At 36.1% G+C, this 14,543-nt stretch overlaps 1 protein-coding gene across 1 annotated transcript in view; it reads right to left on the reverse strand.

Moving 5' to 3' along the window:
- Positions 1-241: 241 nt before the first annotated feature.
- The window catches only part of NUDCD1 (NudC domain containing 1), a 90,195-nt gene continuing 75,893 nt past the window's right edge, over positions 242-14,543 (reverse strand). Inside the window, exons 9-10 of the mRNA XM_002710736.5 lie at positions 2,798-2,957; positions 242-864 (exon numbers count right to left, since the gene is read on the reverse strand). Of these exons, the coding sequence (XP_002710782.1) occupies positions 572-864; positions 2,798-2,957 (453 nt within the window). The 3' untranslated portion in view covers positions 242-571. The remainder of the gene's footprint in view (positions 865-2,797; positions 2,958-14,543) is intronic.

Below are 14,543 nucleotides of genomic sequence, written 5' to 3' on the forward strand. Positions count from 1 at the left end.
GACTAGCTTCGTCCAATGGGACATTAACAAATGTGATAGAGTACACCTGATAAAGCTGATAAGCTCCTGTTATGAAGCACACTCTTTTGGAAAGTTTCCTCTATTATGCATGGGAAGAAGCCATGTATCTTGCATTCCTACAGAGATTCAGCTATTCAGTGTAACAAGACTCAAAATTTTAACTGTTATCCTATATTCTAAAGGTATACAGTGTACCAACTAATCAATGAACAAAGAGTACATGAGAAGTATTTTTATTTTTAAACATGGAGTTGTATATCTTTCATATAAACAATGAGATTTTATCTTGTTTCTTAAAAATAATTATACTCATTGACACTATCCCTATATATTTTTTACAGAAGAAAATGTTCTCTAAATCTGCAGCTTCATTCCATAGCTCTTACAGAATCATAATTTCTTGAATACATTTCTAGTATCCTTTAAAAAATTAAAAATTCATACAAGATATTTTTCATCATTAAAACTTAACAGGTTACAGAATAATCGCCCAGCCTCTAGCTACCACTGAATACTTTTCTGGTGCAGAGAAGCCAACATGTTGGAATAATTAATTCTCTGTATTTACTTTTATTAAAAAGAGGTTTTTGGTAGTGAGAACAAATAATCTCTCATTTGTTGCTTGAAAGCCTAAAATAGGATCATTGGTTTCTAGGCTTGCTACTTGCTGCTTAGCAACCTGCCCTACTTTCCTGCCTTCCTTTCTGTTGTAAAGTACAGTGGACATGGGGGTAGGCTGACGATAGATGAATACGCGACGGAGGCACTCACACAGGGCTGCATAGGAGTAATTTGGAGCACAGGCAAAAAATTTTTTGTCTCTTTTTGATGCTTGTACATAGCCTGCCAAGAAGGAGACAAACAAAATTGTATATTAATCAGAAGGAAAAAATATGATTTAGCATTTAACATTGTAATTTCTATTACAAATTAAGATATCTAAGATATATACCATAAATGCTCAACAATGGCTGAATTCTGAACCATTAATGATTATTCATAATTAATTTCTTTAACTGGTAAAAAAAAATTAGAAATTTAATTCCTAAGGAGCAAGACAAGTATGTGTCATCTTTTCAATAAAAGTACAACATGATTCCATTTGTTTTCCACAAATAACACTAAAAATCTAAAACAGAAAACGGCAACCACATGCCAAAATATCTTTAATATTTAGGTTCATGAATCATAAGTTTGGCATCATAGAATATTTTTTTCTTTTATCAACTGGAAAGTCCTTCTAGGATACTATCATAAAGTTATTCCAGAAGTTTCTTCATAATGTATCTCTAAAGGCACTAAAATTCACAATGCATTCTCCTCATTGCTATAATGTTGAATATTTTTATACATCAGTAATCATGATGTAACAAGATTTCATGTTTTATAGCTCTCAGAAGTAGAAGTTTGAGTTCACTGCAACTCAAAAGAAAAGTCAAGAATGTAATTTAATGAGAATATCCCTGGAAACTAATTAATCTGAAAAATATATTACTCTCGCATTAATTCATATACATGCTTACAAGGTATGTTTGCAGATTAAAAGAACATTTATATTAGGATTTTCAGATTGGGACATTTTACTAAATATTATAAAACGTGAGGAAAAAAATGAAACCAATGGAAACTGAGATCTCATCAAACAACGAGGAAAGGAACTACTGAGCTTAAAAAAAATACTGATTTCTTTGTGCTAAGTTTGAAGAGGGAAAAGTGAATAGGACATAGGCAATTATTTGAGTAGTTTAGAATTTGCTCTCCAGTCTAAACCTTAGCAGGACTAATGTATATAATATTTCAAAAGTATGTATCAAGTGTTATGTAGAAGCACTGAATTTCTCTGTAATAAGGAGTTTGGGGATACAAACGGAGCAACTAGGCATTTAAAAATTATACACTAGAACTTTTACTGAAGACAGACAATAGAGAATAAAAATTATAGGAGGAAGGCTAGATATTAAGTGGTTAAATTAATCACTTTGTTTGTTGGGTCAGACTTTGTATATTAGGTCATACAAATCCATTTGGATTCTGAGTTAACCATTTTAACAACCTACATTATTAGCTGTAATTGACAAATCTCTACAATTAGGCATACACATATATAGTCATCAAAATAAATGACTAATTCCTGGTGCCAGTTTAAAATAACCTTTCAAAAAAGCAGTAATTGCAGCTAATTCATATAAACAATGTTTCCCACAATACATTTTGACTTATAATCAATGATTACATATGTTTACAATTATGTAGTTTAAAATTTTTCAAGCCCTAGCTTTAATACAGGTGTCTTCCACTTTATCCTACCAAATCTGTTTATTACCACTTTGCATAAGTGTTTTCATTTTAATGGCTCTTTTGCACTTAAGATGCATGAAAGATGCCTCCTAATGTGAATTACCTTAAAGCAATTCTATGATGTTTTTGATGATTATGCATAAGAAACCTGAAAAAAATTCCATGTAGTTTATTGTCAAGCCCCTTGGTCAGATTCTAACATTGTATAGCTTATAGAATTAGAATAAGCAGTAACTGATCAGAATGACTCAAGTGGTTAGATACCCACTTTTTAGTCTGTGTTGACTTTGCACAAGTACAAAAACCAGTTAGTCTTAAAAACCAATAGTACTAACGTTCATCAAGCATAGTGCAGGCAACCAAATTATAAAACAAATCAACTCAAATGCAATTAAGGCAGCTTGAATTAAAAAAAAAAAAACTTAAAGACCAGTGCTTTATATATTAGAAAATGTGGTCAAAGAGACTGCTTTTATACCTAAAGCATTGAATGTTGCGATGTGCTCCCACATATCATCTTGTCTACTCGAGTGCGGCTGCCAGAGTAGGGCATCAACATCATGGCGCAAACAGAAACAGGGCATTTCTTTAGGATCTACTACGACAGAGAAAAGGTACTGGTTGCTTCCAAGGCTCACCTGAAAAGTGTCAAAAATAATCAACAAATTAATAATGCTGATTGACTCCTTATAACAATCCCAAAAGAAATGTTTTAAAACTTCTATTGCATATTTTAAGACCAAGATGAGTGATGCACAGGACATTCAATTTGCCAAAGGTCAGTTTAGTAGTAAGGTATGGAGCTGAAATTTGGATCTAGAGTTTATGTTCTTAACCCCTATGCGTACTGTTTCCCAAATGTTAATAACTAGTTTATATCCTTATAAAATTGTTGTTCTAGATCATGTTTTAAACATGAGGTTTACAAATGCTAACTTGTAATAATTACAATAATCTCAGCAATCCATTGTCTTTATTAAATGATGAAAGAACAGACTTCTTGAGTAACTTGTTCTAGAAAAATCACAATGCTAGGACTCAAATAGAGACTTGTTTACAAATTATTTACTCAGTGTATTGGTTAATTATTTTAACTGCGGCAATATATGTCAATAATTGCAAAACTGCCTAAAGGAATTCATTTTAATATAAAATCATCAAATGGATACTCATAATTTGATTCCATCTACAGGAATACTTCTAGTTTTTTTTTTTTTTTTAAGGAAATGCTATTAGAGTTTAAAATGCCAAAAAAAGACCTAGAGGTGGGTATTTGGCTTAGCTAGCAGATTGGGACACTTGCATTCCTATTGGAATGCCTGTGTTTGTGTCCTTGCTCTGTTCCCAGTTCTGGCATCATGCTGATGCACACCTTAGAGTCAGCAGATAATGGCTGAAGAGGTTGGGTTCCTACCACTCATGTGGAAAACCGGGGTTGAGTTCTTGGCTCCTGATTTTAGCAGGGTTACTATGAGCATTTGAGGAGCAAACTAGCTGGATGGTAGTTCATGCAATGTCTCTCAAGTAAAAAAAATTAAACTGCAAATTAAAACAATGCTGTTAAGCAGACTAAAATTGCATCAACTGCAGAAAATACAAAATATGCACAGTATTTGATAAATACTGAATTGATTTTATAAGTTTTAGAGCAGACAAGAGAAGAATAAAATGCTGAGTTTAGTAAAGAGCAAATTGGCCTGTATTTAATAGGGAAAAGCTGTGAAGTGGTTCTCCAGCAAGAGGATTTATTGATACAGCTATGTCAGCATAGGCTACTAGTCACAGGAGACTACAGTGATAGAGCAACCCAACTTATATTCTTTCAGCAATGCTGGGATTAGGGCTTTTGGGTAGGGCCAGTGCTAGTTCTCTATAGAAGGCTAGTACACAGCGACCACAGATGATTAAGAGCAAGAAGAGAGAAGAAATAAACAGTGGCTGGTGCCGGCGCTGTGGTGCAGCGGGTTAACGCCCTGGCCTGATGCGCCGGCATCCCATATGGGCGCCGGTTTTAGTCCAGCTGCTCCACTTCCAATCCTGCTCTCTGCTATGGCCTGGGAAAGCAGAAGATGGACCAAATCCTTGGGCCCCTGCACCTGCATCGGAGACCCGAAGAAACTCCTGGCTTCGAATCGGCGCAGCTCCGGCCGTTGCGGCCAATTGGGGAATGAACCAGCAGATGGAAGACCTCTCTCTGTAACTCTGAATTTCAAATAAATAAATAAATCTTAAACTTGATGTAGCCGCTGGTTATTTTTTATTTCAAAAACCATCACTAACCCCTACACTCACATTCTCCCTTGTTTATCAAAAGTTTTCATGAAAGAATTTAAGTGTTTTTGTAAGTACACGGTTTAATCAAGTAGCTTAAGAATGTATTGAGTATGAACAGTAAAATAAACTGATCTATAACCGCCTATACTTGGTCAGCAGTGAGAAAAGAGAATTAAAAAAAAAAAAAGGTAAGAGGACCCTGAACCACCACGCGAAAGGCTAATGACCAAGCGAAAACAACCATGAAATTCAGATGAGACTGAAGGTCTCTTATTCCAAGCCCTTTACTCTAGGTTTTCCTTATCTTCCACTTACCTTATATATACTCCATCACAGCAATTATGTGAAAGTACTATGAATTACAAAAGCAGCAATCTTGCATGGTTTGTCTTCACCATATCTTTGACATACATTCTGCCTGGCCTTCTCTTGTCATTTTACTACATGATGGATTCCTGAATTCTCATATTGCAGGAGCTACTTCAACTCTGAGAATCCTCAGTATCATGTCTATCATTCCTAACAACTTCTTTAACAATGCATGTTACATTATTAATATGCATGTATACCATTTGTGGTGGGCTGAATGTTTCCCAAAGGGTGCCTATATCCTCACTACCAGGAGCCTGTGAATAAACAACCTTATGTGACAAGAGACTTTGTGGATATGATCAAGTTGTGGATCTTGATGAAGAAATTATCTGATTAGGTTCTTTTTAAAAAGAGTATCTTCATAAGACAACTCATTTTATTTTTGAGAGATCAGAAATTGGAAACACCCTCACCCAAATCAAATTATTCTCAGCTGAAAAATTTTGTTACATTATTGTGTTTCTATGTTTATTCCCCTACTCATTTAACTTGTTGCTTAAAAATTTAACATTTTGCCTATCAATTTTTCCTTTTTTGAATATACAACTTAGGTGACCCTTTTTCTTAATCCCAGTGGTATCACTACAAACCAGCTTCCTGTTTAATAATGTTTAGATTATTTAGTATTTAGTTCCTTGTGAAATCCAGGTGTTTTTTTTTTTTATTTTTTTGTAATGAGTTCAGTCAGGTTGCTACAGATATATTTTATTGTCTCAAACACTGGTATTTCATTTTTTCAACACTTTGACACAAACATGCCATGTAGTTATTTCCAACTATATAGGATTAACAAGGTGTTTGCAATGCCATTGTCATAGTGCTTATGTATTTCTAAGTAAAATGTAGACTTGAACAGTTTATCACTCATGTTCTCCATTATTTTTGTTCCATTTTGCTATCTGAGAGAATCGTTCATCTATTGGTTCACATTCCAAATGCCTACAGCAAGCTAGCCACGCTGAAGGAACTCTTTTCTACTCTCCCATGTGGATAGTAGAAGCCCAAGTATTTGGGCCTCTTCTGCTGCCTTCCAGGCACATCACCAGGAAGATGGATCAGATATGGAGAAGTCAGGATTCAAACCAGCACTGATATGGGATACAAACAGTGGCTTAACCTGCTGCACCACAATGCCAGCCCCTAAGATAACATTCTTAAACACCTGAAAAATGATACAAGCTCTCCAAGAAGGCTGAATAGAGGTGCCCAGCATTCATTTTCTTCTGCACAGAGAGACCTAGGATGACAGCATGAAGAGAGGAACAGTGGCCAGAATTGTAGAATAGCAAGTTCAGCTGCTGCCTGTGACATCAGCATTCCATATGGGTGCTGGTTCCTGTCCCAGCTGCTTTACTTCTAATCCAGCTCCCTGCTAATGCACCTGGGAAAGCAATGGAAGATGGCCCAGCATCCATTGTGGGAGACCTGGAAGAAGCTCCTAGCTTCAGCCTGGCCCAGCCCTACCTGTTGTGGCCATTTGGGGAGTGAATCAGAGGATGGAAGATCTTTCTCTGCACAACTACATAAATAAATAAATCTTTTAAAAAGAGTGAGGAACAAAATGTACCAGTAAAGATGACCCCAGCCCCATGGCAAGTAGGGTAATGCAAGGTAATGGGGGATCCCCAGCAGACCTCATCTCCAGGGGTGCTGGATGTCTGCAATCTTGGCTACAGGAGGGAGCCATAGTCATCACAGCACAGCAAGGTTAGGTGCCTGGAACACATGTAATAGCTTGCTTCAGAGCAGGAACTCCCCAAACCCTAGAGCACAAGCCAAAGCAGTAGGATGCCATCTTGAGAAAGGAGTAACTGTCAGAATCCTCACGGATATAATGTACAGAAACTGCTGACTATCCCCAACCCTGGGAGGCCACAGATATTTTACTACACAGCAAAAGGGACTGCAGCCTCTCAAACTAAACACAACCACCCTCTCACCATTTCCCAGGTAATAGCCTGCACTACATGAGACAGGTGTTGGGGTACTGCAGGGTGGGGTCTCCTCCCAGGAACTCGGAACCAAGAATCTGCGTCTACAGATTTGGGGCTGTCCTCCCAGAGTCACTTTTACCACCTAGTGTCATGCGCACTGATTACCCTGGACTCTGGCTCAAGCCTTGATGCAGCAAGCCCTGATGCTCCTGACTGGGGCCAGGCATCCACCCCTGGCAACCTCCACAGAAACCCAAAAAACTTTGCTGGGAGTGAGGGGGGGCCCATTTACACTCCTGCCACCACAGTGGAAGAAGATATAGGGGAACCATGCTTAACTGTTTAGAACTAAATCCAGTATAGCTTACCAAATGGACACCCAAAGATGCAGCTTCATGAAAAAGCATTCACTCTATGAAAGTCAACCTTTAAAATAGGGATTATAATAATTGAGCTGCCAGAAGTACAAATATTTATATAGGGGCATAAGAAATATGAAAAAGCAAAGGCAGTATGATGCAACCTTCTCTCCAAACATGATGCTTTAGTATCAGACTCCAAAGAAAGGATTGATAAAGAAGGATTACAAAGATACTAAAAGACACAAGAGAATACACATGCAATTAAATGAAATTTAATCATACTCTCTTTCCCAGTACAATTTTCTGCTGCACTTTGTAGTGGAATCTGCATATCATTTCTGCTACCTGAAGTGGCCAAATGCTTACACGAATAAATTTTATAACACTTTAAAAAAAGAAATTAACACAAGATATTGAGAAATTCAGCAGAGAGATCTTTAAAAAGAACCAAAAGAAAACTTAGAAATGAAGAACTCGGTCAAATAAAATAGTTAAAAGTCTCAATAACAGAAAAAAGGATACTAAAAGGTATGTGTTTTGAAATACCCCAGACAAAACAAGAAACCCAAAGACAACCTCTTAGACACCATTAAATGAATAAATAATTTAATTTCTAATATTTCAAAGGGAGAAGGCATAGAAAACCTCCCCCAGGGGCTAGCACTGTGGCGTAGTAAGTGCCAGCATCCCTTATGGGCACCGGTTCTAGTCCCGGTTGTTCCACTTCCAATCCAGCTCTCTGCTACGGCCTGGGAAAGCAGTAGATGGCCCAAATCCTTGTGGCCCTGCACCCACATAGGACGATCCAGAGGAATCTCCTGGCTTCAGATCGGCACAGCTCTGGCCACTGAGGCCAGTTGAGGAGTGAACCAGCAGATGCAAGACCTCTCTCTGCCTCTCTTTCTCTCTCTGTAACTCTTAAATATGAATAATAAGCTCTCTACCATGGCAATGTTATAGTCAAACTCTCAAAAGTGAAATATAAAGAGAGAATTCTAAAATCTGCAAGAGAGAAGCATTAGGTCACTTTTAAGGGAATCCCTAGTAGCTTAAAAGCACATTTTTTCAACAGAAACCTTAATGGCCAGGAAAGAAAATAATGATGTATTCTAAGTTTCACGACAGGAAAAAACAAACAAACAAACAAAAAAACAAAACTACCAATAATGAACACATTAACCAATGAAATATCTTTCATAATAGGAAAGAAGGAATAAAGATATTCTAAGACAAGTAAAAGAATTCATTACAAGACTGGCCTTACAAAAGATGCTTAAGGGATTTCTACCTATACAAGAAAAAGAATTCAAATTCTACAGAAGAGTTTTTTAAAAAATAAATGAAATCATCACTTAACAATAACTCTAAATGTAAAATGACTAAATCCCCCAATTAAAAGATAGATTGAATTTATTTAAAAAACAAGACAACAATATGGTGCTTACCAGAAACTCACTTCACCACGAAAAATACACACAAACTTGAAGAGATGAAAAAAGACATATTACGCAAACAGAAACCAAAGTGAGCAGGAAAGCTACAATTAAATCAGACAAAATGGACTTTTACACAAAAACTAAAATGGAGCTGAAAAGGTCACTATACATATATATAACAATAGACACACACATATTAAACAATGATCAAGGGATCTTTTCAACAGAAATATATGACATTAGAAAATGTATATACCTAATGCCAGAGCACCAGATTTTATAAAACAAACAAATTTACAGCTCACAACACACTAAATGGGCAAAAGCTGCAAGCATTCCTATAAAATCTGGAACCAGATAAGTAGATCTACTCTTACCACTCTTTATTCAATACAGTATTGGAAGTTTTAGCCAGAGCCATTAGGCAAGAGAAAGAAGTAAGAGGATGTCCAAATATTCCTGTTTGCAGATGAGATGATTCTCCAATATAAAGAAACCGTTAAGACTCTACACCAAGAGAACTCATTATTAGAACTCATACACAAGATTCCATAAAGCTGCAGCAAAATCAACAAGCAAAAATCATCAGTATTTTTACACAAGAATAATGAACTTGCTGAGAAAAAATATAGTCCTCAAAATAATGGCTATCAAAAATATAAAATTCCTTGGAATAAATTTAAGGGTATGTGTGAGAGAATTCTACAGTAAAAATTACAAAACACTGATGAAAGGAACTGAAGATGACATTCACCACAAAAAAATATAAATATATTCCAGGTTTACATGGATTGGTAGAATATATTTAGATGTCCATGCTACCCAAAGCAATATACTTTGAAAATATACTTGAAAGAATTCAAGCCAATCCCCCATCAAAACACCAATGACATTCTTCATAGCACTAGAAAAAACAATCATAACATTCATATGAAAGTAAAAATGACTCCAAATTGCCAAAGCATTCTTGAACAAAAAGAACAAAACTGGAAGTATAATATCAGACTCCAGACATACAGAGCTGCCGTAACAAAAACAGCATTGTACGAGCAGATGTATATACATACACATACACATATGGGCACATAAAACCAATGGAAGAGAACAGAAATGTCAGAAATGAATCCACGCGTCTGCAGACCATTGATGTTTGAAAAAGGCACCAAAAGCATGCAATAGTGCAGCACAGAATGGACTATCTCTTTAGTAACGGTGCTGGGAAAACAATACTCATAGGCAGAAGATTCAAACTTGACCCCCTACTTCTCGTGCTGTACAAAAAAAACAAACTGGATCGAAGATCCAAATGTAAGAACTGAAACTATGAAACAAAGTGGAAACACTTCAGGGGAAATACTTCAGAATTTTGGTATAGGTAGCAATTTTTTGAATAAGATCCTTAAAAGCACAGGCAATAAAAGAGAATTATGCCAAACTAAGAATCTTCTAACAATCAACAGAGTGAAGAAACAATCTACAGAATGGAATATAACATTTATAAACTATGCATCTGACAATGAATTCGTATAGAATATGTAAGGATCTCAAAACTCTCATCCAAAAACAAAAACAAACCCTAAGAATTCAATTAAACAGGCGAGAATCTGAACAGACATTTCTCAGAAGATATATAAATGGTCAACAAATATATGAAAAAAATTTCAATCTCACTACCTACCCAGGAAGTGTAACTCAATACCACAATGAGGTATCATCTCAATCTAGTCACAGTGGCTATTATCAAAAAGAGAAAAATACACATGTAACATTTAATTCCCTAGATGTCTGACAGGTATGGTTTTAGCTGCTGCATCCCACAAGCAGCATTCTGTGCTGATTCTGCTCTTGGCTTTAGGGTTTTTCTGTAATACTTTCTCCCACCATTGCTAGAAGACTTCTAATATTCTGCATGATTTTATTTTGCCCCTCCCCTTAGCATAGATAGTGTATTATTGTTTTTCTTCTTTTCCCCAGCTGCAGTGGGTTTTCTACTGAACTCTTGTGCTGCTAAAATTTGACACTCGTCCTATTTTGTTATTTGTGGAAAATAGTGCAGGCAACATTTCATGCTTTTCTGCACAGCAAAAGATACTCCCTTCTTCCAACTCTGTACCACCAAAGTAGCTTTTCATGTCTCCTGCTCTGCTCTGAGTCTTTCTTGCTGGTAACTGGTCAGGGTCCACACAAAGCAGATTTTACATATCTTCCGCTGTGTCTGCAAACCCTCAGAGTTCTGTACTTCTTGTTAGCCCACACTAGACTTTTAGCAATCCTTAGTTGAATCCTTTCTACCCATTTAAATGGCAGTCCTGCCTGCCTTCTGTGTGCACTGCATGAAAACCAGAGTTCCTATATCATCTCTCCTTGGTCTCATTTGCATGTCCTTAAAGCTAGCTAGTTTTGTGATCTCAGCTCTTTTTTTTTTTTTAAGATTTATTAATTTAATTGAAACAGAAAGAGAGATCTTGTACTCCCGGTTCACTCCCCCAAATGGCTGCAAAAACTGGGGTTTGGCCAGGTCAAAGCCAGGAGCTTCTTCCAGATCTCCCATATGTGTGGCAGAGGCCCAAGCACTTGAGCCATCTCCCACTGCTTTCCCATGCATATTAGCAGGGAGCTGGATTGGAAGTGGAACAGCTGGTACATGAACTGGTATCCATATGGATGCTGGCTATGCAGGCTGCAGCTTGGCTATCCCTCCTGTGCCATAGAGCCAGCCTCTCTCTGATGAACTTTTAAAGTTAAGGTTCTATACATAAATTCAGCCTTTTCTTATGATAGAACAACAAGCTTTCAAACTACATATCTTGAACAGAAGCCAGAATTCCTTTTATTACTATTTATAAATTTACCTTAAAAGCCTATGATTTTAAGTTATAACCAGCAAACTGGTGATAGTTCAATACCTATAAAGAGGTTCCATATATATGAGAAAGAAAATTGTATACCACAGGATTCTACTCCCCCTGGCTTCTGCTAACAGAATGAGTAGTGGACATTTAACCCAAAGTCAACCATCTTTTGCCCACTACCCTAAGAAATGGTCATACTGAAGTGTTTTCCTGAATAGGTGCTTCCCATACCAGATAGAGACTGGTGAAAACAACAAAATGCTTTTCTTTGGTTAATCTATGCACTAAAAAATAAACGATTCAAGCTAAGGACAGTGGCAAAAGACATACCCAGTAGCAGAAAAAAGTGAAGCAGCAACAAACAGGTGGAATTATGCTTAGCAAAAGTAAACACAAAAGATGGCAATGTGACCATAATGGCATTCACTGTATTAAGGTGGGGGAAAGGGACAACTGATTTTTAACAGACATGATGATTACATGCTTTTCCTTTAGGCCTGACATACCAAAGCATTTGTTTCCAGAATGACTTTTGGTTTTTTATTTAGATGTGAAAAGATTGTACCCACTATTCCTTATGGTATCCACATATACTCACACTCATCATTTGAGACAATCAAAGGTTTTCTTTGTTCCCAGTAACCTCTCAGAGTGTAGATAACAGGATTTTGCCCAAAAGGAATGCAGATCAAAAATAAAACTACAAAGTAGCTAAAATAATTAGCTTTGTTCAGGTGTGATAGCTAAAAAGCCCAATTAAAGTATACTTTTGTATGATCCTATAGAAAGAGACATCAATCATCGTGAATGGGCCATTACCAGGAAGAAATAGGAACAGGATGTTGAAAAGGTTCCTGAGTCAAGAATAAGTGCCACAAATCTGCTATTTCACCAAAAAGCCATTTATTTTGACTGTGAATATCTTACAACCTGATAGACAACAGCAAAATGGGACTGCAAATAAGAAAGAAAAGGTGGCCACTTTGGCAGAAACACAGTCAAAAAAAAAAAAAAAAAAAAAAAAAGAAGCTGTAGCCAACAGCTTATTAACAGCAGAAAGAAAAAAATAAAACATGCCCAAATAGCAAAGAAATTTTTTTAAATGGAGTAGGCCGAGGGTACTATTGTAGGGGAGAGTTCCATTTCAGTTAAATGCCTTTAAGGTTATAACTGTAGAAATACACAACATGTTTAAGATATTCAAACTTCAATAAACTTCAATAAAATGGTACTTTAAGTCAGAATTCTCTGTTTAAGATGTTGAGAAGATAATAAATTTTGGTTATGTTACAAGTGGTTGAATGAGGCTTTAAATATGTTTGGCACTTAAGTGAGAAAATTTGACAATTTATGTATTTGGGAAACCCAGTCCTTGTTCAAATAAATTTCTTAAAGCCTCTTAAATCCATAAACCTTTTGGTCAACAAAATATAATTCCATATTTCTTCTATTTTCATATTTGTAATAGAAAAGGTTATATTTACCTCTGAAGTACCAATGAGGGCTATGATTAGAGTAAAATATTCTCTGAAGAAAATGATACATGCATTTCAATTGGCCAGTTGATTATCTTCTTATTCTCTTCGTAGAATGCTTAGCAATTAATGACATCTGAAGATTAAATGTCCAAGTGAAGACTTTTAAGAAATATTTAAACTACAGCTACCACAAAATTAAAATGAAAAATATTAAAATTTTTGTTTAAGAAATGAAGTACTTGTGTTTAAATACCAGACTGAAACCTGGTCCAAATTCATATTCTGCAAGTGGAATAAATTTTTTATTTACTCTGTTCCAACTATGCATGAAAACAGAGCTGATATATTTACTATCTCATTTCATATTTTTGACCCACTTTTCAGAAAAAGGAACTCAAACTTGAGAAACTGACAGCTTTGTTAATAGGTGCCAGCTGAAATTTGAATTCAGATGTTTGCAAACCCATATTCCTATTTAGAGCACTGTGTGCTCTGCCTGAAACACATTTATAGTAACAACTAAGCACTGATTGGATTGTGTCTCTGGACAGACACTTTTTCAGGGATGATGACCCACATGCTGTAAAATAAATCTATATTCTAGTTTTACCATTCAAATTACACAAGTTGTATATTCATTTTGTGTCTAAAACTCATGTTGGAAAACAACAGAAAAGCAGTCATAAAATTCTGAGCTGTATTTTGTTTGAATACCATTAATTTAGCTACATACATCATTAATCACTTTACCTTAACAACATATTAGAAGAAATTACTGGATCTTAGCTAAGCAATGTAAAATAATAGGCAAAGGACATAAGCAGGCATCTTCAAAGGTTGAAAAACAAAAGGCCAACACATGAAAAAATGCTCAAGATCACTAGTCATCAGGGAAATGTGAATAAAAACCATAAAGAGGTTTTGCCTCACCCCAGTGACAATGGCTATCCAAAAATCAAAAACAATAAATGCTGCAGAGGACATGGGGAAAAAGATACCCTAACATAGTGTTGGGTGGGGATGTAAACTAGTACAATTATGGAAGACAGGATGGAGACTCCTCAGAAATCTGAAAACAGATCTATCATATGACCCAGCCACCATTCCACGCCTGGGAATTTACACAGAGGAAATGAAATCGGCGTAGGAAAGTTTTCTGTACCTCCATGTTTACTGCAGCTCAAGTCACATCATCTAAGATATAGAATCAACCCAGATGTCCATCAACCATTGACTAGATAAAGAAAATATGGTCTATATACACACTCTTTTTTCTACTCAGTCATTAAAAAAAACAAAACCCTATCTTTTGCAACACAATGGATGCAACTGGAGACTATCATGCTTAGAGAAACTAGTCCCAAAAAGACAAATATCATGTTTTCTCTGATTTGTAGTAGCTACTATATAGAAGATAAAAAACGTTTCATAATGAAAGAAATTGACATCTTCTGATTTTTATTTATAACACTTGTCAGTATTTCAGGATTTCAGGAATATTCCAAAGACACAGAAA

This window comes from Oryctolagus cuniculus, chromosome 6 (genome assembly GCF_964237555.1).
Source record: "Oryctolagus cuniculus chromosome 6, mOryCun1.1, whole genome shotgun sequence".
Classification (NCBI taxonomy): Eukaryota; Metazoa; Chordata; class Mammalia; order Lagomorpha; family Leporidae; genus Oryctolagus; species Oryctolagus cuniculus.